Genomic DNA, 26,428 nt, shown 5'->3' with positions numbered 1-26,428 from the left:
GGTGACCATCAAGTCATCCCACAGATTGTTCAATGGGGTTCAAGTCTGGGCTCTGGCTAGGCCATGCAAGGACATTCCCGTTTCACCTCCAACCACTGTATGGTAATTGTTGCTGTGTGCTTTGGGTCATTGTCATGTTGGAAGGTAAATCATCTTCCCATTGACAACTTTCTGGTAGAGGGCAACAGATTTTCTTCACGAATTTGACGGTATTTTGCCCCGTCCATTTTTCGATCTATCGTGACAAGTGCTCCAGTCCCTGCTGCAGGGAAACTCCCCATAACAGGATATTCACACCTCCATGCTTTACTTCAGCAATGGTGTTATCTGGATGTTGAGCTGGATTGGATTTCTCATCATTTAGTGTTGAGGCCAAATCATTAAATTTTAGTCTCATCTGACCAGAACACCTTTTTCCATGCGGCCTCAGAATCTACAAGGTGCGTTTTGATAAAGCTCAGCTGTGACTGCATGTGGCCTTTTTTTGATGAGCGGCTTATTTCTTGCCACCCTCCAATACAAGCACATTTGTAGAGAATTTGTGATATTGGTGTCACATGCACACAATGACCATTCTTTGTCATAAATTCCTGCATCTGCTTCAGAGTTGCTGTAGGCCTCTTGGTGGCCTCTATGACCAGTTTCCTTCTGGCTCTTTCATCCAGTTCGGAGCGACAACCTGATCCAAGGAGGGTCTGTGTTGTACCAAATACCTTCCACTTCTTAATAATAGACTTCACTGTGCTTCTAGGCATTGATAAAGCCTTTGACATTTTTTGTATCCATCTCCTGGCTTGTGCCTGTCCACAACTTTATCCCAGAGATCTTATGACAGTGCCTTGCCACCCATAGTTGATTGATTGTTTAAGTTGCACTACCCAGGGACTTAAATGCTCCAGGAAAGCTCTTTTCATGCTGAGCTAATCAAATTGACCACAGCTGGCACAGCTGAAAGTCAAATGGCTTTGTGTGCAATTGAGAAGGTGATTAACTACACCTGATTGTGTTTACAGGTTATATTTAGGAGGGGGTTCTTTTTCCAACTCAGGGATTGTTTTTGAATTTGTAAAAATATTTTCTGACATGTCAGTGTTATATCTTTCACTTGGATGGTATAAGCGGCACTGAGTAAATACAGCTAGATAAAACAAAAACTGTGTTTGTCTTCATTTCAGGCTGCAAAAGCAACAAAATGTGGTTATTTTAACGGCTTCCTGTCCGCCCTATAGCAGATGTACTGCTACAGGGCGTCACGGGTGCACAAAATCATGTATATATACACGTGATTTTGCATTTCTGGGTAGGGGGCACACACGCACAGCCATTCGCGGTCATCAATCATCGGGTCCCGGCTGGTGATTACTCGCTGGCACCCAATGCTTGCCGAGCATCTCCAATGGGGGGGAGGGGGGGGGGGAACTGTTTGTAAACAAAGCGAAGCACAAACACACAGCCCCTAGTGAAACAGCACGAAGTTAACCCTTTGATCTCCCCAGATGTTAACCCCTTCCTGTCCAGTGTCATTAGTACAGTGTCAGTGCTGTTTATTAGCACTGATCACTGTATTGATGTCACTGGGGACTTGGTGTCACTGTGACACCAAGTCAGTTCCCCCCAGTGTCAGAATGCCCGCCGCAGTCCCGCTAGAAGTCGCTGATATTCCTAGTAAAATTTAAAAATAAAATTAAAAAACCCCAGTATATATACCGCCATTTGTAAACGCTATAACTTTCACGGAAACCAATTAATTTACAAGTATTGGGATTTTTTTTTTTTGGCAAAGACATGTAGCAGAATACATTTTGGGCTACATTTATGACGAAATTAGATTTAAAAATTTTTTTACTGGACATGTTTAATAGCAAAAAGTCAAAAATATTGTTTTTTGCTCAAAATTGTCAGTCTTTTTTTTTTTATAGTGCAAAAAATAAAAAAAAAAAACGCACAGGCGATCAAATACCACTGAAAGAAAGCTCAATTCGTGGGGAAAAAAAGGACGTAAATTTAATTTGGGTGCATGACCTCACAGTTGTCTGTTAAAATAATGCAGCACTGGAATGCAAAAAGTGGCTTGGTCAGGAAGGGGGGTAAATCTTCTGGAGGGCAAGTGGTTAAAGGGGGGGGGGGGAGATTCTCTTCTATACCCACTGTATTAGACCTTTTATATTATTAGATCATGTTTTCTTTACAAATGCACTCTGATCAGCTAAATATGGAGCAACATTTCCTCATAACAAATCATCCCCTCAATGTCAACACAGTGTGTGTAAAAGTTCTGTAGTACCTTGGTGCATCTGGACCATGAAAGCGAAAGGCTCCTTGTGGCCCATACGGAGGAGGGAACGGCAAATATGGGGGATACATCTAGGGAAAAAAAAAGTAATAAATGTAAGACTACAAACATTTTTTGGAACGACTAGCGGCTGATAATTTCAGATTCCTATCATGATATGAGCTGGGCAATAAAAAGACACTGATACTTTTCGCATTCAGGAAACCCTACTCCATTGATACCTCTCCAGCGCAGCTCCTTCCTCTAACTTAATCATCATAAAATACCTGGTGGGGGTGGGGGGGTTAGCATGTGACCTATGTGACGGAGCTCAGGCCTTGCAGCCAAATGCATTGACACAACGTGGGAGGCATTACCGTTCCCTCTAGGCTCAGACATCAGATATTTTAGTGCTCGTTGCTGTGTAGGAAGAGGTGAAGAGGGTTCACTGGAAGGGAAGGGGGGGGGGGCATCTCAGATACTGAGACAAGAAGAAAGAAAATGTGTGCCATAAGGAAAAATAACCAAACTTCAACAAAGTACTGCCTTTAAAACAGCACTGCACAGTTTTAGTTGAACATCAAATAGATGTCACTGGAACAAGAACAGATGGTGCAACACATTAGTAAATCAAAGCTCAAGAATTAAAGTGATTGTAAAGCCCCTTTCACATGGATTCCTTTTTCTCAGCAGGGGATCCATCTGCTGATCCCCTGCCAAGCTGAGCAGAGTGGCCAGATGACAGGTCTATGTTCACTGCTCTCCGATCTAAGCTGGCCAAATGGAAGAAAAAAGATCCCCTTCCTGTTTTTTTGCCAGATCAGACTGGAGGTAGGCGGGTCCACCGCTCCATAGACAGAAAAGGTCCAATCAGACCCAACTGTAACGGTGGACCTGATTGGACTGCTCGTGTAAAAAAGGGCCTATAAGGTACAAAATTAAAAAAATAATAATAAACATGTCACATTTACCTGCTCTGTGCAATAGTTTTGCACAGAGCAGCCCCAAAGCTCCTCTTCTGAGGTCATCCACCGCTGCTCCTGGCTCCTCTTCCCATCTGAGTGCCCCTACAGCAAACTGCTTGCGATGGGTACACCTGTGTGGGCTCAATCCGGATCCAAAATGTGCACATGTATTGACACAAAAAGTGCGGCTCGGTCCTGCCCCCTCATCACACGATATGATTGACAGCAGAAGAAGGCAATGGCTTCCTCTGCTGCTTAACCGCTGGACCGAGATCTAGCTCAGGTAAGTATTTAGGGGGCCTGGGGAGCTGATCACAAAAGGTTTTTTTCCTAAAGTTGTTCTAAAAGCAAAAAGGTTTTTTTTACCTTAATGCAGTCTATGCTTTAAAGTAAAAAGCCTTCTGAGTTTTCTGTAACATGTTGTCACTTCTCCATAAACTTTTACGGAATAAAAAAAAAAAGCCTTCTGAGTGCATCTCCCCCCCCCCCCCCCCCAGCCCTCCTTATACCTATCTGAGCCCCATCTCAAGCCAGCGATATGTACAAGAGCAGCTGCTCCTCCGGGTCTCTGTCTCGTCATTGGCACATACAGCAGTGGGAGCCACTGGCTCCCGCTGCTGTCAACCACAGACAGTGAGCCAGCGAGGAGAGATAGCAGGGGTGGGGCCAATGTCCACTCACAAGAGCCTGCTCGAGTGCCCCCATAGCAAGAGGATTACTATAAGGGGCACTCGGCAGGTGGGAGGAGCCAGGAGCGGCAGCGGGGGACCTGAGAGGAGAATCGGGGCTGCTCTGTGCATAGAGCAGGTAAGTAAAAAATAAAAAAACACAAGCCTTTAGTATTACTTTAATGCAGATAATGCATTAAGGTAAACAACCTTCTGTCTTTACAACCACTTTTTTTTTTCCATAAATCTCAAAGCAATAGTCAAACATAACTACTTTTGTTACACATAATGCGCTTTATTCTTTCTCTGTAAATCTCAAATACCTGGTGATACTGGCAGTAGCTGAAGCTTCCTAGATGGTCATAACAAAACAGGTTGCAATGTTGCACCCCCCAGCAGGTTCTCTGCATCAGTGTACAGGATGTTGTACACGATTGTAAGTAGCCTGCAATTACCAAAGGCAGCCAAGCTTGCAGGCCCTCCCCTAGCTGTAGATTGACAGTGCTTCCTGTACAGAGTATTGGTGTCAACATAGCAGCATTCAGCACAGCGACACACGCTGTCTCCATCCCTAGAGCTGCTGGTGGAGAAGGTAACCCAACTTCCATATAACTGCAAATAAATAAGTTACAAATGAATGGAGCAGTATTATTGTAGGTGGGTTACATGCCAAGACTTTACAGATGCTTTAAAGCAACCTATAAAAATATGAACCTAACCTATGTACCCCCTTGTAATTAGCTGCTAGTGACAGCTGCTGTCTTTATACTGCTTAAAGTATTACTAAACCAACAGTAAAAATCAGTTAATTCTCTGCATTATGTAAAATGGTTGTTTGATCCTGTCTTCTCTGATCCATCCCTTCTTCCACAGTCCCCAATCAATCTTCTGATAGTACAGAGCAGTAAGAGACACTCTGCACATGCTCAGTTTGGTGTGTATTGCTAGAGTGTTTTTTTTTTTTGGGTGCATGTGATCAGCCCAGGGCCAATCAGCACTATCCAGACAGAGGGTCAGGGGTCATGCAGCCTCATAAGACAAGTGGCTCTGAGGAAGAGGCAAGTCCTCGAAACGCATCAGTTATTGGATGTCTACACTCCCTATTGCGGACTATTACTCAGTGCGGTGTTGACCCAGCTGTCCTTTTATGACGTGCCTTGACTTTATTGTCGTTTGTGAGTACAACACCTACTTTATTTCTTAATAAACATTTTTTATGGTAATGCACTAGGCCTGTGCATCCTCTGTTTGTTCTTTCCTCATTCAGTATATTTGGATTCCCCCGGTCTATTTGAGGGCAGCAAGGTGTGCATGTTCCAGGACATTCTTAATGTGGTTGTAGCCTGCATCGAGTCCATCCCCCAGCGCAGGAGCATTTGTGTTTGCAGCCTCATAAGACAGTCAGAGGACAATGACACCTCCTCCTACAAAATTAAGCAGTGCTCAGCCAGAAACTGACAGAAGTCACAAGACTGCTATATACTGCTGATGAGAAAAGGTATTTAGCAGTTTATATTTACTAAAACAATTGCACTTCCATGCTCCGTGTACTGTGGAAGACCGGATATAGTGAACTCAAGGTCATGGGTTTAGTAACACTTTGTGGTGCCACCTGCAGGATATACAATTTATTAGGGGGAATGGTTTGAAAAAATAATGATAAGATGGAAAGCAATCTGTTCCCAGAAAGAGAACTCGCGCAGCATTTCTCTAAACAGATAAAACATCAAGTCTGGCAAAGGTTATAATTAGAATCTCAGGGGTAGGCAACCTGCGGCCCTCTAGCTGTTGTGGAACTACATTTCCCATGAGGCATTGCAACATTACAAAACTGACAGTTACAGCTATGACTTGCAGAGGCATGATGGAACTTGTAGTCCTGCAACAGCTGGAGAGCCGCAGGTTGCCTACCCCTATCCTATGCAATTCAGCCTGTGTTTTGGAGTTATCTCTAGTGTTTGGACTCCGTGTACCATGCAGATTCCTAATATAGAGCGAAGAATAGAATTTCAAAGAAAAACTGGATTTTGGCCTACCTGTAAAATCCCTTTCTTGAAGTACATCTCAGGAAGCAGAAGAATACATTCTTCGATCATAAAGGTTATGCCGCACCTCCAGGTAATTGGACAAAGGCAAATAAAGCTTTGCTCAGCCCTGCATAGCCGCACCTACTTCCTCACATTGCTTTAGTTTTGTCAGCAAGCAAGTGTGAATGAGTGAATGAAGAGGGGAGGGACCTGTGTCCTGTGATGTACTCCAAGCAAAGAATCTGTGTGAATGAGACCCAAAAAGGAAAATCCTGCCTCTTTGCCTTGGCCATCTACAGGCACAAGCCTACTGTGCTTAAAGTGGTTGTAAAGGCTGAAGGTTTTTAACTTCATACATTTTATTATGCATGAAGGTAAGAAACCTACGTGCTGCTCGCCCGACAGCCTCGGCCCCCTCACTACTCTCCTAAGCCTGAACAGGGCTCGGAGCGAGCATGCACCAGTGCAAGCATCTTGCTATCGGGGGCACATGTCAAGGAGGAGGAGCCAGGAGTGTCGGCAGGGGACCCGAGAAGTGGAGGATCGAGACTGCTCTGTGCAAAACCACTGCATAGAGCAGGCAAGCATAACAGAACGTGTTATTCATTTTTTAATGAAGCTTTAATATCACTTGGCACAACCGGAAATGGTATGTAGCGCTCCATCACTGTTGAGTGGCGGCACAGTCAGAACCTGTTACTGTAGTATAATCATGCTGAAGAAAGATATGTGTTGATATACAATACCACAAAAGTGTTGTAACTACACATATCTGCTGCTACCAATAATACTCAACAGTTAAAAGAGTGTTACATAGAAAAGCAAAAGACTGTTAATTTTAAAAGAAACTATGAAATAAAATGTTTGCAATTAAAAAAACAACTTCTGTAAACCAATATATAGACGTGAAAAAACAAGAAAAGAACAGCAAAAAGATGTTTTTATACTCACAAATGGTGCTATCATCCCCCGATATGGAGGGAACTGTTGGGGAGCAGGGGGAGGTAGCCCTGGACGGGGGGCTGGCTCATTGCTGGGGGCGTGTGCCGTGTCAGGAAGCTCACGGCCATCGCCATCCAGGGAGCCTGGAGCCAGCCCCCCCCTCCCGCCCCCATCCCTCCAGGAGGTGGCATCTGTGAAGAAGAAACAGTAGATACTCAGTAACATCAACTACATAACAGCCCATGACAAACAAAAGTGGAAAACATAACCAGATCTGACAAAAAGGGGACACTAGAGGATCAATTCTTGTTAGACTAGATAACTCAAGAGCCTGTTACAAGGCTTCTCCTATAACTTGACTGGTTACACAATAAAAGAAATTCTAGGAGACCAGCATGATGGGAGGCCCATGCACAACATCGGCCTTACTCTGGGGGCGGAGGCTTGGTCCTGGCCCATACGACACAGCGGAGGTGCTCTGGTCGTGCCCACTTTTGTCCTGGTCCCCAGCCGCCTGCAGGGTTGGAAATTCCTCGCGAGAGAATGGCGACAGTTGGCTTGATGCCTTTCCACCTACAATAACAGCAAAAAAAAAAAAAAAAAAGATTACACAAATTACAGTATATTCATCTCATTACAATATATGGACAGGCAACATGGCATGGCCTCGCTTAGAGGAGACTGCCACTCCATATCTGATGAAATGATAATGCTGCACAGATCAAATTAACTTTATAGATCATTATTTAAAAAACAAATTCTCACCAGAGCTATTCAATGACCTCCTTAAAGCAGAGTTCCACTCACTCTGTTAAAAAACAAAAAGTCAGCAGCTACAAAAACTGTAGCTGCTGACTTTTAAAAAACAGCTACTCACCTGTCCCTCGATCCCACGTTGCCCCCGCTGCAGCTAGTTTCACCGGCCGTCCTGTATTCCAGGCGCCGGCATCTTCAGTGTGGGCAGCCGGCTGTGACAGCTTGCAGCTTCTCAGCCAGGTGCCCACTACGCATGCACATGTAGCGCTGCACTTCCTGAATGGCCCCGTTGTCTTCTGGGACCCGTCACGTGTCCCACAAGACTTCGGGAAGGGAGGGTAGGAGGACAACTTCCGCTTTCGATCGCCTAGGCCAGGGGTGGCCAACCTGCGGCTCTCCAGCTGCTGCAGGACTACAAGTTCCATCATGCCTCTGCAAGTCAGTAACTTCCCATCTTTGCAATGCGTCATGGGAAATGTAGTTCCACAACAGATGGAGAGCCACAGGTTAGCCACCCCTGGCCTAGGCAATCAAATTCGGGCCCCCAAAGGTGCCAATCCTTAATGGGGAGCGGGGGAACCAATCTTTAAAGTGGAAGTTCCCCTTTGGGGTGGAACTCTGCTTTAAGATGGAAACCATTATCTGCAGCTGACTATAGGTCAGGCTCTCCTACAGTTGGGTCTCTCATTGGCCACGACAAAACAACCTTTAAACATTATTATTATTAACTGCTCAACCTTAAATTAAATCCATACGGGTGCAGGTTATTTAACCAAGACCAGGGATTGACGGTGGTGCCTGCTCTTACTTTTAGCGCCCTCCTTGGCGCTAAATGCCACCATAATTCCAATGCTATTATCAACTTGGAGCAGCTGCACCCATGACTGCGATATTACCGCTCCCATCCAAAGATGCATGGGTACGTCCTATGGATAGAAATGGTTAAAGCAGTTAAAGTATCAAATTCATTTTATTGTGTGTGGTGAGCCTTAGACCGGATGGTTTAACCAGCAATACCGGTAACTTCCACCCCATTCCTGCTCAGGCCAATTTTCAGCTTTAAGTTCACTTTGAATGACAATTACATGATCATGCAACACTGTACCCATTACATTTTTTAGCATTTTTTTCAGACAGACATAGCTTTCTTTTGGAGGTATTTAACCACTTGCCGTCTGCCTGCTGTTTATAAAACGGCAGGGCGGTGGCACTCCAGGGGCGGGTTGCCGTTCATAAACGGCACCCGCCTTTTCTAGCTGTGCGCGCAGCACTGCGATCCGGTGCCCGCTGTGTCCTCAGGACACAGTGAAACACCGATCGTAGGACGGGACCTCGGTCCCGATCATGTGATCACTGATTGGCCAGGAAGTGGTTAATCAATAGTGGGATTTGTTACTGTTTGCTAAACAAATGGAAAAAAAAAAAAAGAATATTTTGTGGAAAAAACCAAACGTTTCTTAGTTTAAAATAAGTAATTTTTCTACTTCACTGATGTGCGCTGATGAGGATGCACAGAATGGCATTGATCTGCTGCACTGCTGGGGCTGCACTGATGATCAGTGCCCTGATTATCAGTTTATACCATGTACTGATAAGACTTACCAGTTATTGGCTCTCCTTTCATCAAAGACACTGTATGGGAGGAAAGGACTGCAGAAAGCCAGCAAGTCCGTTTGCATGTGATCAGCTATGACTGAACACTTCTGATCACATGGTAAAAGGCCACTGTGATAGGCCCGTTACCCTGACCTGTGATCAGTGGTGTCCAAAGGAGACAGAGGTCACAGAGCGTGCCCTGGGGGCAAGGTTCTGGGAGGACGTTCATGGATGCCAACCCAGAACTAGACAACCGCACTGTAGCAGTCTTTTGGCTATAGCATGGTACTGAAGTGGTTAAGACTGAGCTGGTCAACTGGAGCAGATGCCAATATATTTTGGAGGGTGCACAGGTGACCAGGTTATGGTCTTTGATTACATTGAACCAGTAATGTGCATGTTATGAGTTACATACCATCTCCTGGTGCTACAAGTGTGGTACTGGCTTGTGCCCAAGTCTTTACCACGACGGCGGCTGGTTGGGGGGGCTGAAATAAAAGAAATGCATTATTAAGCAAATGCATTTAAGATAAAAAACAAAACAAAAAAAAAACAATATCTTCTATTTGTATAAGGTGACTCCACTTTTCTGTAGATTACCTATGGCTGGATTTTAATATGAAGGGCACAAGCTATTCCTAAAAAGATTCATAAAAAGAGCTACATGACATTACCTCTTGTGGAACTGGGGGGCGCTTCGACTGGTTTGATGCAGACGTCTGTGAAGCCAGCGGTGGCTGCGACTCCTGCTGCACTGCTGGAGAGACATCGGTACTGAAGTGGGAGAGAATGGATTTGGAAAAAATTATTAAAATAAAGAAAAAAGTGAAGTACATGTAAACTCTTACTGTTTGTGTGTGAGTATATATATATATATATATAGATTAGTGTGTGTGTGGAGAGAGAGAAAATGATTATATATATATATAGTGTGTGTAATTTTTTTTTTTTTTTTACATACAGTAGGGAACATAATTGATTTGATCCCCTGCAGATTTTGTAAGTTTGCCCACTTACAAAGAAATGAAGGGTCTATATTGTTATCATAGGTGTATTTTAAATGATAGACAGAATATCAACCAAGAAGCCAGAAAAAAAAAACATGATAAAAATGTTATCATTTGAGTTGCAGTTCAATGAGTAAAATAAGTATTTGATCCCCAAGCAAAACATGACTTAGTACTTGATGGAGAAACCCTTGTTGGCAAGCACAGAGGTAAGACATTTCTTGTAGGTGGTTACCAGGTTTGCACACATCTCAGACGGGATTTTGGTCCACTCTTCTTTACAGATCTTCTCCAAATCCTTAACCTGTTCCCGCCTGGCCAATAGCAGAATGATGGCCAAGCGGGACTCTCGTCATTCTGGGTGGGCATCATATGACGTCCTTCCCCGGACCGTGGCAAGATCTGTCACCAGCTGTGTACCTTGGACACAGCCAATGACAGATCTGTGTACCGGCCCATTGCAAGTACCCTGTTACCAATCACAGCAGATCACATGACAATTGTAAACAATGGATGGCTTCCTTTCATGCCATCCACTGTGTACAATTGTGTCACTAGCGGTGATTGGTCAGTTATCACATGTACGGACTGGGCTAATCACAGCCCATCTGTGTCATATGATTAGCTGTGGCCAATCACAGATAATCACAACAAAAAAATCTGAATGAATCGATTTCATTCAGTTAAATGCTTACTTATAGCAAATAAATTCTTTCCTATAAACAATCTAATGTGTAAAAAAAAAAAAAATACTGATCACTTCCCCAAAGTAGTACAATGTTACTATGGTAACACTATACTACTCTAGTCACAGTGTATTATGAAAAAAAAAAAAAGAAAAAATAAATCAAAAAAATATTTTTTTTCCCCCCATACTGTCACAAGTTAGTGTCCCTGATCACCGCCACAGCAGTTATATTATGACGCTGTACTGCACTGGCGACCGTATGTAAAAAAATTTAAAAGAAAAAAAATTGTGAAAAAATGTTTGTGTGTTTTTTTTAATTTCTTCACTTTCCAAAAAATTTACAAAAAAATTACAACTTCAAAAAACTCGTCAGGCCTCTTACCAAATACCTCAGACTACTTTGCAAAAAGGGGTCACTTGGGGGATATCCGTACTGTCCCGCCATTTTGGGGCCTCGAGAAATTAGACTGGCCGTCAGTACCTCAGGATTGATTGATTTTCAGATATATTAATGAATTCTATAACTTTCCTACGACTAAATAAATACTGGTTTGAGTGATTTTCACCAAAGAAATGTAGCAAAATACATCCTGGCCTAAATTTATGAAGAACGGTTATTTGCAAAATCTAAAAACAGAAACAATAAAAGTGTTTTTTTTTCACAGTCTCCAGTCTTTTTTCCTTAATTTAGCAAAAAATAAAAATATAAATCCCAGTGGTAATTAATAGTGTTACTAAACCCAGGACTCTACATTCACTATATATGGTCTCCCCGGACCCTGCATTCACTATATCTGGTCTCCCACAGTACACAGAACATGGAAATGACATTATTTTAGTAAATATAAACTGCTAAATACCTTTTCTCATCAGCAGTTAGAACGATCTTGTGACTTCTATCAGTGTCCAGCATAGCACATGTTAAAGCTTGTAGGAAGAGTTTTCATTTTGCTCTAGGAGGATGCAGAACCCCTGGCCGATTGGCCCTGTGCTGACCACATGTACTCTCCCAAGAACAAAAAAAAAACCTCTCTAGCAATACACATCAAACTGAGCATGTGCAGAGTGACTCCACATGATATGTCTTATCAGGAGATAAGAGGGAATCACTGGAAAAAGGGAGGATCAGAGAACTCAGGATCAAACAGCCTTTTTACACAATGAGGATTAACCCCTTAGGTTCCTCAATGAGTATAACAAGCACGCTTTACTGCAAATACAGACTGATATTACTGTTGTGGGGTTAGTAACACTTTAAATACCACCAAAAGCAAACTCTAATTGTGTGAACAAAATGATAAAAATCTAGTTTGGGTAAAGCATTGCATGACTGCGCAATTGTCAAAGTATGAGAGCGCTGAAAGCTGAAAAATTGCCTGGGCTGGAAATGCCCGGTATTGAAGTGGTTAAGGTTTCTGGGCTGTTGCTTGTCAACTCGAAGTTTCAGCTCCCGCCATAAATTTTCTATAGGATTAAGGTCTGGAGATTGGGTAGGCCACTTCATCACCTGAATATGCTTCTTCTTGAGCTACTCCTTTGTTGCCTTGGCGGTATGCTGGAAGACCCACCCATGACCCATCTTCAGTGTTCTGGCTGAGGGAAGAAGGTTCTCATCCAAGATTTTACAATACATGGCCCCATCCATTGTCCCCTCAATGCGGTAAAGTCGGCCTGTAACTTTAGCAGAGAAACAGCCCCAAAGCATAATGTTCCCACCTCCGTGCTTGACTGTAGGGATGGTGTTCTTAGGGTCAAAGTCAGCATTTTTCTTCCTCCAAAGAGGAATGCCAAAGAGCTCAATTTTGGTCTCATCTGACTACAGTGCGTTCCCCAATCCTTCTCTGAATCATTTTGATATTCATTGGCAAACTTCAGACAGGCCTGTACATGTGCCTTCTTGAGGAGGGGGACCTTGCGGGCACTTCAGGATTTCAATCCATGGCAACTTATTGTGTTACCAATGGTTTGTTTGGTAACTGGTCCCGACTGCCTCGAGAAGATCATTCACAAGCTCCTCCCGTACAGTTCTGGGCTGATTTCGGAATTTTCTCATAATCATCCTTATCCCATGAGGCAAAATCTTGCATGGAGCTCCAGACTGAGGGCAATTGATGGTTATTTTGTATTTCTTCCATTTACGAATAATCGCTCCAACACTTGTCTTCTTTTCACGCAGCTTCTTGCTGATGGTCTCGTAGCCAACTCCAGCCTGGTGCAGGTCTAGTCTTGTCCCTGACATCTTTTGACAGCTCTTTGGTCTTGCCCATGGTGGTGAGGTTTAAATGGAACAAAGAGATTCTGTGGACAGGTGTCTTATACAATTAACGAGTTGTTGTTAGGAGCACCTTCTTAAATTGACAGAACTAATTTGTGTACCACCTGAGCACATAGCCAGTCTGTGGGAGCCAGAATTATTGTTGGTTGGTAGGGGATCAAAGACTTATCATACTCACTGAACTGCAACTCAATTTAAAACATTTTTATTCCTCTTAGATTGTAAGCTCCAAGGAGCAGGGCCCTCCTAACCCTCTTGTATTGTTGCTGTATTGTCTCCCGTTATATTGTAAAGTGCTGAGCAAACTGTTGGTGCTATATAAATCCTGTATAATAATAATAATGTGTTTTTTTCTGGATTTTTGGCTATTATTCTATGTCTATCATTTAAAATACACCAATGACAAAAATTATAGACCCTTCAATTCTTTGTAATTGGGCAAACTTACAAAATCTGCAAGGGGATCAAATAATTATTTTCCCCACTGTATAGCTTTATTTATATTTCTAAGTGGTTACATAATTGGTGTTCTCAGCTGCATAAGGGGCTGAAAGAACTGGGGGGGGGGGGGGAGAGACAACAGGACATTGATCTTCCCAGTGGGGGGGGGGGGTTGACAGCACAAGTCTGCCCATTGGAGGACAAGCAGGCTGTTCTAGCACACCTAGAAAACTGACCACGCTGAGCTCTCATGCCTAGTGAGGTCAGTTTAAAATAGGAAAGCAGAAGGACTGGCAGGAATACCAAATATTTTACACATAGGAAGCAATACAAAGAGAACAGGATACTTTTTAATACAAGTACATGGTACAACAAAAACATAAAAAAAACTCTATAGTGCAAATGGAGAAAAGAGTGATTAGGTCCCAAGCAAGAAGCTGTAGTCTCTGTATGGTAGATCCAAGTGTGTTCATCCACTTCTAGAATGGCTGCAGCTCTTCTAACAGGGTATTGTATATCTCTGTGCAATAAAACAATAAACAAACAGAAGGTGCCGCCATCTAAGTGTATCAATTTAATTAAAAACAAGTAAAGGGAAGGGTTAAAATGCATGAGAGTAAATGGGCATATCATCAGTCCTTATTCACTGGCAAGCCTCAGTGGACAGCGGGTGGATGGATGGATGAGATGCATCTTTAAAACAGCTCTGCAGGATAGGTGGAATAAAGCTGGACTCTGTCAGAATGCAGATTAAGTCCATATGATAGGCTGGGTCTTCCTCCAGCAGCAAATATAGCTACACTGGAACACAAGCCAGCGCTAGGACCAGAATCAGAAGTGACGTCTGGACGTATTGACATCAAAGCGCGATGGGTGGTGACATGTTTCGGAGCCCACAATTGCTCCTTTGTCAAACCATGAGAGGGAAAGGGAGGAAAAGATAGCTATTAGTCACTGAAAGAGGAAGAGGAGGGGAAATGTAGCACACATGGAATACTATTGATAGTTACGTATGGGCGGATAAGGCTTAAATAATTTGGGTGGAACTGACTGAATAAATTAATACTATGTGCATGACTTTAAAAAAAAAAAAACAAACCCCAAAAAACAAAGGGAAGCTCTAGCGCAAAAAAAATAAAACAATGAAAATAAAATTAAAAATAGATGATACAAATAGTAGTGCAGAAAACGTTTGACTCAATATAAACAGAACTAGATTAGGCACTATATAAAACGAGGGAAAAAAAAACCCAAAACAAGAAAAAACCCAAAGGGGAACTCTAGCCCCTAAAATGAAGATCACGATGTAAATAACATACCAAGAAGAGTCTGCTATTTGCTCTCTGTACATAGATAGATTAGGAGGGAAAGAAATGACTATATATATATATATATATATATATATATATATATATATATAAAATAACAGTATAAATATTATAAAAGGCTTTATATAGCTTAAATATAATTTAATTGTCAAAACAATGGAACTAAATGATAGTACTGGTTTCTGCCTCTTGAATTAGCCCTGCTGGTGTAAGGGTATTCAATGCGATGATCCAATATGTCTCCTGTTCACACAATTTTTTATACCTTTCGGCTTTGGGGAAAAGTATTAGAGATCTGCTTTATGAGATCTGTAGTCCCAATGTAGATCTGGCATACACTTGTAGAAAGTTCCTGGGTACACCATATTTGTTATTGTTATCTTTAGCCCCTTGTTTGATGGCTCTCCTGTGTTCTCAAAATCTTGTCCTCAGGGCTCTGATGGTCTTACCAATAAAAAGTAGACCACAAGGGCACCCGAGGGCGTAAATAAAATCTGTAGAACACGTGAAGAAATGGGAAATGGAATAATTTTTACCATTGGCCTCAAAACTCTTGAGGCCATTAGGAACAAAGGCACGTTAGGTATTTTTTCTTGTTGCATCTATACATTCCCGATAAGTTGGAGAAGAAGCTGGTTGTCGTGCGGCCAACGGGCACTGGATTTTGCAACTTGCTTGGAGCTACCTGGCTTTTTATATTACGAGCCTTACAATAAGAGAACATAGCCTGGGGAGGTAATGTGTGTTTCAAAATAGGGTCCTGTAACAAGATTCCCCAATTTTTCTTGAAAATATTTTCCATCCATTTATATTTGGAATGGAATTGTGTTCTGTTTCAAGGATACATCTCATCCCTCCACCAACCCGCTGTCCACCGAGGCTTGCCAGCGAATAAGGATTGATGATATGCCCATTTACTCTCATCCTTGTGAGTGCATTTTAACCCTTCCCTTTACTTGTTTACAATTAAATTGATACACTTAGATGGCGGCGCCTTCTGTTTGTTTATTGTTTTACATGGTACAACAAGCACATATCAGGAATATGAAATGTTGGGGTAACATATTTAAATAAAATTAGTCTACGTGCAACTGCTGACTTGGTTTTAAAGATGCAAGCTTCAGAGTTGTCATCCTGATCCTTGGTTCCACTGTCAGAGAGTGAACACCTTGGAATGGGTTTGTATATACTGAATATATTTTGACATGTAGCTGGTTTCGACACACCAAGTTTTAGAGCTCCAACCATTAAAACTGATTCAACAATGGCAGCTGCCATACTTCTGAGTAGTTTCCTTTAAAAATCTAATTTAAACCGGAACTTTATCCAAAACAACTTAATAAAAAGTAATATTCTTTAGCAAGGAACACACATACACTCCACATGAATAATTATGTTACCAAAATTAGTGTGCGCCGGAAATTGCCTACAGCTTGCCTTCTGTTTCTTCTAGCTGGAGGCTGTTTTGCTGAAGCCCAGAGCTTCTGAGCAGCAGTAAATCATAAAATCATAATGCACCGATACTAGTTTTTTTAAGGCTGAGTACAAGTACCAATACATTTTTCTCAAATACTCTGTCATTTTACGTGGCCTACCACTTGGTGGCTGAGTTGCTGTTGTTCCCAGTTTCTTCCACTTTGTTATAATCCCACTAACAGTTGACCGTGGAATATTTAGTAGCCAGGAAATGTCATGGATGGATTTATTGCACAGGTGACAACCTATCACGGTACCATGCTTGGAGTCACTGAGCTCCTGAGAGCGACCCATTCTTTCACAAATGTTTGTAGAAGCAGTCTGCATGCCTAGGTGATGATTTTATACACCTGTGGCCATGGAGGTGATTGGAACACCAATGACTTTGAGGGGTGTCCCAATACTGTTGGCAATATAGTTAAAAAATTAAGTAACTATGTTATGTGTAATAACATGGAATGACACGGGAACAAATATTGAACACATGAAGAAAGGGAGGTACAAAAATGCATAGAGATGCATCAGTAATTAGAAAGCATTCCTGCCCCTTGTCATTACAAATTATCAGCTGGTTCACGCTCAACTGATGGCCTATAAAAAGGTGTCTCATCACCAAGGTCTCACAGAAGAAACATCTCATGATGAGTAAAAGCAAAGAGCTCTTTCAAGACCTTCACAATCTTATTGTGGCAAAACATACTGATGACATTAGTTACAAAAAGATTTCTAAACCTCTGAATGTTCCAGTGAACACTGTTGGGGCCATAATTTGGAAGCGGAAAGAACATAAGTTCACCATAAACCGGCCACGACCAGGTGCTCCTCGCAAGACTTCTGACAGAGGAGTGAAAAGAATTATCAGAAGAGTTGTAGAAAGAGCCAAGGACCACTTGTGGAAAGCTTCAGAAATACCTAGAATTAGCAGATACAATTGTTTCAAAGAAAACAATAAGTAATGCACTCAACCACCATGGCCTGTATGCACGGTCACCACACAAGACTCCATTGCTGAAGAAAAAGTATGTTCAAACTCGTTTAACGTTTGCTGCACAACATTTAGACAAGCCTGTGAAATACTGGTAGAATACAGTCTGGTCAGATGAGACCAAAATGAAACTCTTTGGATGCCGGAATACACACCATGTTTGGAGATCAAATGCACTGCACATCACCCCAAAAACACCGTACAAACTGTGAAGCATGGAGGTGGGAACATCATGGTGTGGGGCTGTTTTTCAGCATACGGTACTGGCAAACGTTGTTTCATTGAAGGAAAGATAAATGGAGAAGTGTACCAAGGCATTCTTAATAAAAATCTGCTGCCATCTACCAGGATGATGAAGATGAAACGAGGGTGGACATTTCAGCAAGACAATGATCCCAAACACAAAGCCAAGGAAACTCTCAACTGGTTTCAAAGAAAGAAAATAAAGCTTCTAGAATGGCCCAGCCAATCACACAACTTGAATCGAATAGAAAACCTATGGAAAGAAATAAAAGATCAGAGTTCATAGAAGCGGCCCACGGATCCTTCAAGATTTGAAGATATTTTGTGTGGAAGAATGGGCCAAAATCACCCCTGAGCAATGCATGCGACTGGTTTCTCCATACAGGCGGCTTCTTGAAACTCATTACCAACAAAGAATTCTGTACCAAGTAGTAAATACATTTCAGTTAGCGTGTTCAATACTTTTTCCCTGTGTCATTCCATTACACATAATTTGTTTTTTTTTCTTTGTATGTATGGATTGCATGGGTTGTTACTGACATGTGGTGATAATTTCATGTCAATGGCAAATATATTTACTAGTAGAGAAAAATTGTGACGTGTTCAATACTTACTTTACCTGCTGTATGTATGTATGTATGTATCAGGGATGTTCAATTTATATCGCCCGACGCCCAGGACATGTAGTTCTGGGCAGGTAGTTTTTTTTCCATCCTTCAGCCCTGCTGCGGGCAAGCAGCAGGGCTCATCTGTCAGGTGGAGGCATTCGGGCAGCAGCGCTGCCGCCGATTGCTTCCACACAGTGCCAGCCTCCGCTCCCTACGCGTGAACCACCCACTATCTACCCGGCTTCGCTTGCCCATCTGCGGGCACAGGACCAGCTCACTGCCGTTGGCTTGAGGGGAGGGAGGAGACGGACACACCACCTCCCCTTCTTGTCCTGACCCGGGAGTGACGTTATGATGCCACTTCCAGGTCACCGTTCAAAGATTTCCCAGCCATCGAGGTCGGGAAAGAATGCAATGCAGTGCAATGTGCATTGCATTACATTCAGGGGAGGCATCCAGGGTGTTAGACCTTGAATGTCTCAATAAAGAGAACCTGTCACTAAAAATCATCACATAGGGGACTTTGTACCCGTGATGAAAAAAAATAAATTTAGGAAAAAGGAAAAACAAAAAAACAAAACAAAACTTTTTTTCTTTTTTGTTGTAAAACATCAGTTACACCCAAGCACATAACAAACCCCCCTCCCAAAAAAAACTGAGGCCCCAAAACATATACACACGTACAAATGTAAAAGCACATGCTGGGGGGCCTATGCATGAAATCGCTGATTGTGATACACGTCACATATCGCCGCGCACGCCAGAACGAGAGCAATAATTCTAGCACCATTCTCCATAACACTCTTGATGCCCTATAAGGGGCTTTAAAAGTGTCACCTATAGAAAATATACGGTACTGAAGTTTGTCGCCATTACACGAGCAAAGCACAAAGATTTGATGTGCTGGGTATCTATTTACTCAGTGCAACCTAGTATTTTATATTTTACCAAAAAAAAAAAGGGTAATTTATTGCTTTTTTTGTGCCCTAAAATTAACTTGTATTTTTTACTGAAATTTAGTGTTTCCTAGACCTTTGTGGTAATATCGTGCGACATAAAAAATTGGAAGAACTGCCAATTCATTCTCTAGGGTCTCTGCTTTCAGATAATATATAATATTTGGGGGGTTTGTGTAATCTTCAGGCCTAAAATGATTTTTTAAACTTGTGCAAAAACCCCTCACAAAAACGGCTCTGGCAGCGAAAAGGGATAAAGGGTAAGCCGCATACTCCCCTTTCCTGACAAGCACCCAATCGGTGCTCATTGCACTGCAAGGTCTCTATGCTCCCTGCCAGTCCCCAGGTGCGGTGCTGGAGACAGGCAGGGAGGGGAGGAGGAGATAAACAGTGCAATGTTAAAATTATTACTTTTAAGTCGCCATAAAGCCCCTTTTGATTTTGAAAGTCCCAGACACCCCATAAAGCACCTCCGATTCAAATATGGTTTTGGTTAAAATTTTTTTTTTTTTTTACCTGGACAAGTAGATTGGGACACAGATTTAGTCCACACCCCTGATGTATGTATGTAATATACACACACACACACACATACACACATTTTTTGTACCTGATGGTGGACATTAAGGACTTTGTTTTTGTTTATTTGAATTTAGAACTAAATTATTATAGATATGTTTGTTAACTGAGCTGCACAATATTTTGAATGTGTATATTTTGTTTATACATTTTATATAGTATTTTTTTTTACAATGTTTCTTGTTTTAGGGTAGTTTAACACTTGAGATTTTGAGCTCGGTCATACACATCTGTTTCTTTGCACACGCCACAGTAAGTTTAGTGACTGCAGCTGGACAATTATTTATCATATCTTTGGCACAGAGCTTTTCATATTTATATTGTCAACCCAAACATATACCATTGAAAGTGTTACACTACATCAGTTTGCTAAGGGGGGAAAACACCAGTCGCTCTGGCCAGAAATCCAGCGAGCTCCTGACTTCCTGTGCACACTGCCTCTGCTGCGCTATAACCTCAAGCAGTGTTACCACCCCCCACCCCACACCAGGTTATAGAGATGAGCGGATGGAGAGATGCTCTGCTGCCCCTTCCTATCCTGGAGTCACAACATTGATTCTCCATAAACACAGTATACCAAGTTAGCGCTGTCATTTTATTTTTGTTCTTGACTTTAGATATATTTTAGCATCACAGTAAGAATCCAAATACCAAAACAAGATTATGCAGTAGGTCTACTTAAAACAGTTGTAAACCTCAGGCATGAAATATGAACAAAGAATATCCCTCTATGGTAGCGGTGTCCAAACTATGGCCCTCCAGCTGTTGAAGTACTACAAGTCCCATCATGCCTCTGGGTGTCTTGCCTGTGGATGTCAGAGCCTTGCAAGGCCTCATGGGACTTGCACTTCCTCAACACCTGGAGGGCCATAGTTTGGACACCTCTGCTCTATGGTGTGTACTTGTCTCAATTAAGAACATTGAGGGGTTGATTTACTAAAGGCAAACAGGCTGTGCACTGCGAGTGCAGTTGCTCTAGATCTGAGGAGAACATGCAAGGAAAATTAAAAAAAAAAAAAAAAAAAAAAGCATTTTTGCTTGCACATGATTGGATGAAAGAAATCAGCAGAGGTTCGCCTCATTTCAGAGCTTCCCCTCAGATCTAAAGCAACTACTCTTGCAGTGCACAGCATATTTACATTTAGTAAATCAACCCCAAAGTGTAATTTCTGTCCACTGCTTCATTCTTCTGCTATAAGCAACAAGTTGTCCTAACACCAAGAGGAAAAATAGTGACAGGAGAGGCATCTCCAGCAGATTGACAGCCTCAGCTCTGTTCCTGTGAGTTGTGTCAAGGGGGTGTGTCTTCTTTCTCCAATCAGCTCTCAGAGCTCTCCTCATTGCTGTAACCTCTACTCTCTTCCCCCTGCTTTTCAGGGCTGAGAGATCCTGTGTAAATTCTGCACATTGAATGGATGTGGGGGAAAGATGGCTATAAATAAACAGGTACAACTTATGTAGGAGGATTGGTTTCATCTCTGTGTATCACCTGAGGCCCATCACTTCACTGGGTATATGTAAGGGTTTACAACCATTTTAACCTCTTAGCGCCGGAGCTTCCCGGCCCTTTAATAGGTTTCAGAAGCCAGGAGGTGGGCGGGGTTTTAAGGTCATGTGACCACCGTGATTCGCCATCACATGATCGGAAAAGGTCCCGATTGAAAGGGGAGATTGGACCTTTCCGAGAGTCACGAAAATATGTGCTGGGAGCACAAACTCTCAGCACATATGTATTTTCTAATTTCACGCAAATATGCGGCCGCTTGGAATCAACGCCCAGACGCCAAATATTTACGTGCATTAGGCGTCAAGGGGTTAAGTACAAAGTATCACTAAATAGGAATACCACTTGTGAATAATATGAACTTGTGCTCAACCACAGACAGCATTGCAGCTTCTCACCTCTTTGGCTCTGTTGTATCCTGCTTGCTTGCCCATCCTGATCCGTCTTTGGGAACTAGTGAGACGTTTGGGTCATTCCCTTTGTTTTCTGCTTTCAGACTTGGCAGGTTTGCTGGGGGGGGCATACGCCTGGCAATGGCAACTTTACCGAGACTCTGCAGGCCATGGCGGGGGGTTACTACGAAGAAAATTAGTATTAAAATATTAGGTTTATAACTGTAATAGTCCAAGGGGCAAAACAAAGAATTATTGTGTTACTAAACCCAGGACCCTGCATTCACTATATCCGGTCTCCCACAGTACACAGAACATGGAAATGCAGTTATTTAGTAAATATAAACTGCTTATTACCTTTTCCCATCAGAAGTTCAATGACATCATATGGCAATCATAATGTGTAAAACAAAGAAAAAAAAAATCACTTCCCCAGAGTAGTACAATGTTACCTGTTAGAAAAAAATTAAAAAAAAAAAAAATTATATATATATATATATATATATATATATATATATATATATATATATTTTTAGAACTGTCACCAGTCAGTGCCTCTAATCACCGCCACACCTGTTATATGATGGCGCTGGTGATAGTATGTAAAAATTCATTGCTACAAGCAATCATAATGCGTATAAAAAAAAAATACTGATCACTTTCCCAGAGTAGTACAATGTTATTATGATAACATTATATTACTCTGGTCACAATGTGTTATAAAGAAAAAAAAATAAAAAAATAAAATTTGAAAATAATTTTCTTTCGTACTGTCACCAGTCAGTGTCCCTGATCATTGCCACACCAAGTTTATGATGACTCTGTACTGAACTGGTGACCGCATGTAAAAAAAATAAAAAATAAAAACTTTAGAAATAATTTTTTTTTTAAATTTCTTAATTTTCCACAAAATGACAAAAAAAATTACAACTTAAAAAAAAAAAAACTCGCCATGGCTCTTACTAAATACTTCAGACTGTCTACTTTCCAAAAAGGGGTAATTTGGGGGATATCTGTAGTACCCTGACTTATTTGGGCCTCAAGAAATGTGATAGGCAGTCAGTACAGCAGGATTGATTGATTTTCATATATACAATTGACGGTTATCGGCAGTACTTTCCTCACACATTTACCGGTGATCTGCTGTCTCATTGGACACAGCTGATCAAGGTGGTAAAAATGCTGCTGTGATTGGCCTTTTACCACATCACATGGTCAGCTGTGTCTGTAGGACACAGTGATCATGGAGATCGCTCGGGGCGCACGGGAGAACATCTTATGATGCCCTCCCAGGACTGAACAACCACGCTGTAGCCATCCGTTCTGCTATAGCATGGTTGGCAAGTGGTTAAAGGACTATGACACATAGGTATTTTTCTCTCTTAGCTAATCCAAATCTTATTAAACTGCTTTGTGCTTATAAACTTTTTTTTTTCCTAATGTCTGTGACGATCGCGGCGTCAGACCCCTGACCTTCTCACCAAACTCGTGACCGAAGGACTAGCCAATCTAAAACAACGATGTCACGTGCGTAACAATGCCACACCCCGCTGCACCCTGCACAACGATTTTCCAGCTAATGGATCACCAATCGATGTACCGGCAGCCTGAATGCAATTGTTACTGGGTCAGGTTAATTACGCAATTAACCCTTCACACTGCCACCACCTCTTTTTTGTACAGAGAAAGAGGAAACTCGGCAATACCAGCAATAACACTAGGATGGTTGAGATAATCATCTGTATAACACTGTCACCGCAGACCAGTTATACGGAGGGTTAAACACACACAGTAGCACTCTTTTAGAGGCAGGAATTCGTAAGTTGCAATAAAGAGCTATAGAAACAGTTCAACACTTTCAAAAGGAAAGATTTATTATTAAAAGGTCAAAAGGGTGCAATATTTACAGAAAAAAGATGTAACCAATATATATATAAATATACAGAGAACAACAGCACAGCAGAGGTAACAGAAAAGAGGTTAAAGGGTTAAAGTACTTGCCAATCAGCCTTGGGTTTGCAGATCAAGTTTCAGAGCAAAAGGGCATGTCTCCCAAGTTGGTTCTGATGTTAAAAGGGAAAATTCTTCAACTTTTTTCTCTTAGGCCTGACAGCCCATTTTGTAGTCCCCCAGCAGAGGGTGTCTCTAAAGCCAAGGACCAATGCCTCGTTTAGGGAGATACCTAAACTAGAGCCAAAATCTCTCATAGTTCATATTTTGCTCATAACTTTCCCTATGCACAAGTGACATTCCACCCGCGGGCAGATTACTATCCAGACGCTTCTGAGGAACGGTTAGGTATGAAAAAAATACACACTTGCATGGTTCAAGAGATATAATGCTCTGCTTTCCTAGGTCTTCCAGTCAGGGAGTGTGACCTATCAAACGATTTGTCTTCTCGTGGCCAATCCGAAGATATGCCTGGTTTTTATGTAAGTCTCTCATATTCCAAGATATGAGACACAGGGAAAAAATTGATTTTAAAAGTGTTATCTAGTCTCTACGCCTCTGGAATGTGTTTGAACTCAGGGGAAGGCCTGGGTTATCTTTTACAATGTGCCAGATTGCACAGGTTCTTTGGACAGCAAGGCCCCAGCTCCCTTGGGGGTTTTATAGCTCGGGTTCCCTGCTGTGCTCTGGCCTTCTGTGACACTGCCAACACACAGGCCATATGTCACTGTGGCTGAACAGAGAGGAAGAATGAGAATGAGGGGGATATGTTTGTACAAGATGGAGGATCCTTTGCCAAGATGGAGATTGGAGCCAAAATGGTTGAACCGCATCCATCTCTGTGGGCATGATTGCAACAATGTCCGTCCCCCTTTAAGCATTACCAAGAGGACTACTTATGTCTCATGAAGGTGGTTTAAAGAAGTCGTGTTCATGAAGGTCATCTCCTAGATTGTAAGCTCCGAGGAGCAGGGCCCTCTGATCCCTCTTGTATTGAACTGTATTGTTGCTGTATTGTCTCCCGTTATATTGTACAGCACTGAGCAAACTGTTGGCGCTATATAAATCCTGTATAATAATAATAATCTATATATGCACCCTGTTTGCTTTAACAGTTCAAAAGCATACTGTGCAGCACAAAGCATTAACTGTCCTGAAGGGTAAAAGATTCTATTGCAGACAATGGACAATAGTTTAGCTGCAGGTGAAGACACACAGGACAGTGCTAAGGTATTAAAGTAACTTTCAATTCAATGAGTACCAACCATCTTCTTTCTTGGGGGCAAGGCCTTTCACCTATTGGGCATTTCCATGTGCTGAAAGGCACAAATGCGCCATGTGCAATTTCATAGTCCACGGCCGGAAAACTACAGATGTGACGATCGTCGTGACATCATCACACGCCTTAAGAATCCAGAAGAATCTACTTTCTATACTTTTCTGAATATTTCAATTACTTTTAAAGAGGTGGTCTACGGTCCCCTCACATAAATTAAATGTCAGCAGCTACAAATACTGTATAAGGACACTTACCTGCCAAAGGGTCCAGCGTCGTCACCTGGTCTAGTTCTTCACTAGCCTCCAGGTTCCCAACAGACAAGATTATTGCTTAGGTGCTGCACGTTTGCACTGTTCATTTCGCTTTTGGATGGTGCACTTTATTGCACAAATTTGGACTTTTTTGTATAATTGTCTCACACTACTCCACAGCGTGTGGCATCACATTGAGCCGAAAGATAAACAAACCATCTAACAATTCTCTTACCTGCTGGTTTCTGCACCTCTAAGGACTTGCCCTTGTATGTATCAAACAGGTTGAGGGACGAGTACTTCTTGCCATCCTTCCCTTTTGCATTCTGCCCCGGCCGCTCTGACATTGCGGGGGAAGCTCATTGAGTAAGGACTGGAAAACCATATGAAAAAAAAAAAAAAAAAAGTCAGTGGGGAAAAAAACTTAAATCTAGCAATTCTAAAACTTTATTAGATCACAAACAATTAATCTACCATGCCAAAGAGTCAATTACAACCAAACTATTCCTAATCTGCAGCTATTGCAGGCCATTTAAATCAACTGCTTCAATGTGGCAGTTTCAGCGGTTCAGTGGTAGTTGCTATACCGTTGCCATGATTGTAGTCTTTGTCATGTCCAGCAGAAACCCCTGATTTTGATCACCAAGTCTTTTGGATCTGTTTGGAAAAGCTGACATCTATTTAGACACTACTCTCTCCAAAATGGCACAATGAGTTAGTAGATTAAAGCAGAGCTCCACCCAAAAAGGGAAGTTCTGCTTAACCCTTTGAGGACCAAGGGATGTATTTGTCCCATGTTTGTAATTGCGTGTATCATCTGATTAAGAACTTAAAACTCTTTTTTTTTTTTTTTTGTTTGAGTCAAAATATTAGTTCTTATCAACAAACAACAAATGGATCTAGCTTTCTGCCAATTATTTCATGAAATGGCTTAGTTACAGCAACTGAAGTGTACGAACTTTAAAAACAAAAAAATTGGTTCTTTTGGCGTTCCAAAACCTTACGGTCCTCAAAGGGTTAAAAGGACTGCTCCTCCACTCCCCATTAAGGATTGGCACCTTTGGGGGGTGGGTGGGGAGCGGGTACCCGAAATTTGACAGGTACCCGCTCCCACTTCCGGTCCGATTACCTAGGCGATTGGAAACGGAAGGTGTCCTCCCTCCCTCCCTGTAGTCTTTTGGGACACGTGAAGACTACAGGGCCATTCATGAAGCACAGCGCTACTGGAGTATGCGCAATG

The 26,428-nt window shown here is 42.1% G+C and overlaps 1 protein-coding gene across 2 annotated transcripts in view; it reads right to left on the bottom strand.

The window, feature by feature from the left end:
* Positions 1-26,428, bottom strand: part of PRRC2A (proline rich coiled-coil 2A) — an 89,942-nt gene that overhangs the window by 40,987 nt on the left and 22,527 nt on the right. For both annotated transcript variants that reach the window (XM_089659132.1, XM_089659133.1), the window contains exons 2-8: positions 25,424-25,561; positions 21,715-21,892; positions 9,901-10,000; positions 9,642-9,714; positions 7,304-7,447; positions 6,884-7,065; positions 2,285-2,364 (exon numbers count right to left, since the gene is read on the bottom strand). In XM_089659132.1, coding sequence (XP_089515258.1) covers positions 2,285-2,364; positions 6,884-7,065; positions 7,304-7,447; positions 9,642-9,714; positions 9,901-10,000; positions 21,715-21,892; positions 25,424-25,535 — 869 coding nt within the window. In that variant the 5' untranslated portion in view covers positions 25,536-25,561. The remainder of the gene's footprint in view (positions 1-2,284; positions 2,365-6,883; positions 7,066-7,303; positions 7,448-9,641; positions 9,715-9,900; positions 10,001-21,714; positions 21,893-25,423; positions 25,562-26,428) is intronic.

Source organism: Staurois parvus, unplaced genomic scaffold, assembly GCF_062004578.1.
Source record: "Staurois parvus isolate SC_StPar_1 unplaced genomic scaffold, SC_StPar_1.0 ptg001133l, whole genome shotgun sequence".
Lineage (NCBI taxonomy): Eukaryota > Metazoa > Chordata > Amphibia > Anura > Ranidae > Staurois > Staurois parvus.
The sequence above is the reverse complement of the archived record's forward strand: the minus strand, read 5'-3'. Positions and strand labels throughout refer to the sequence as shown.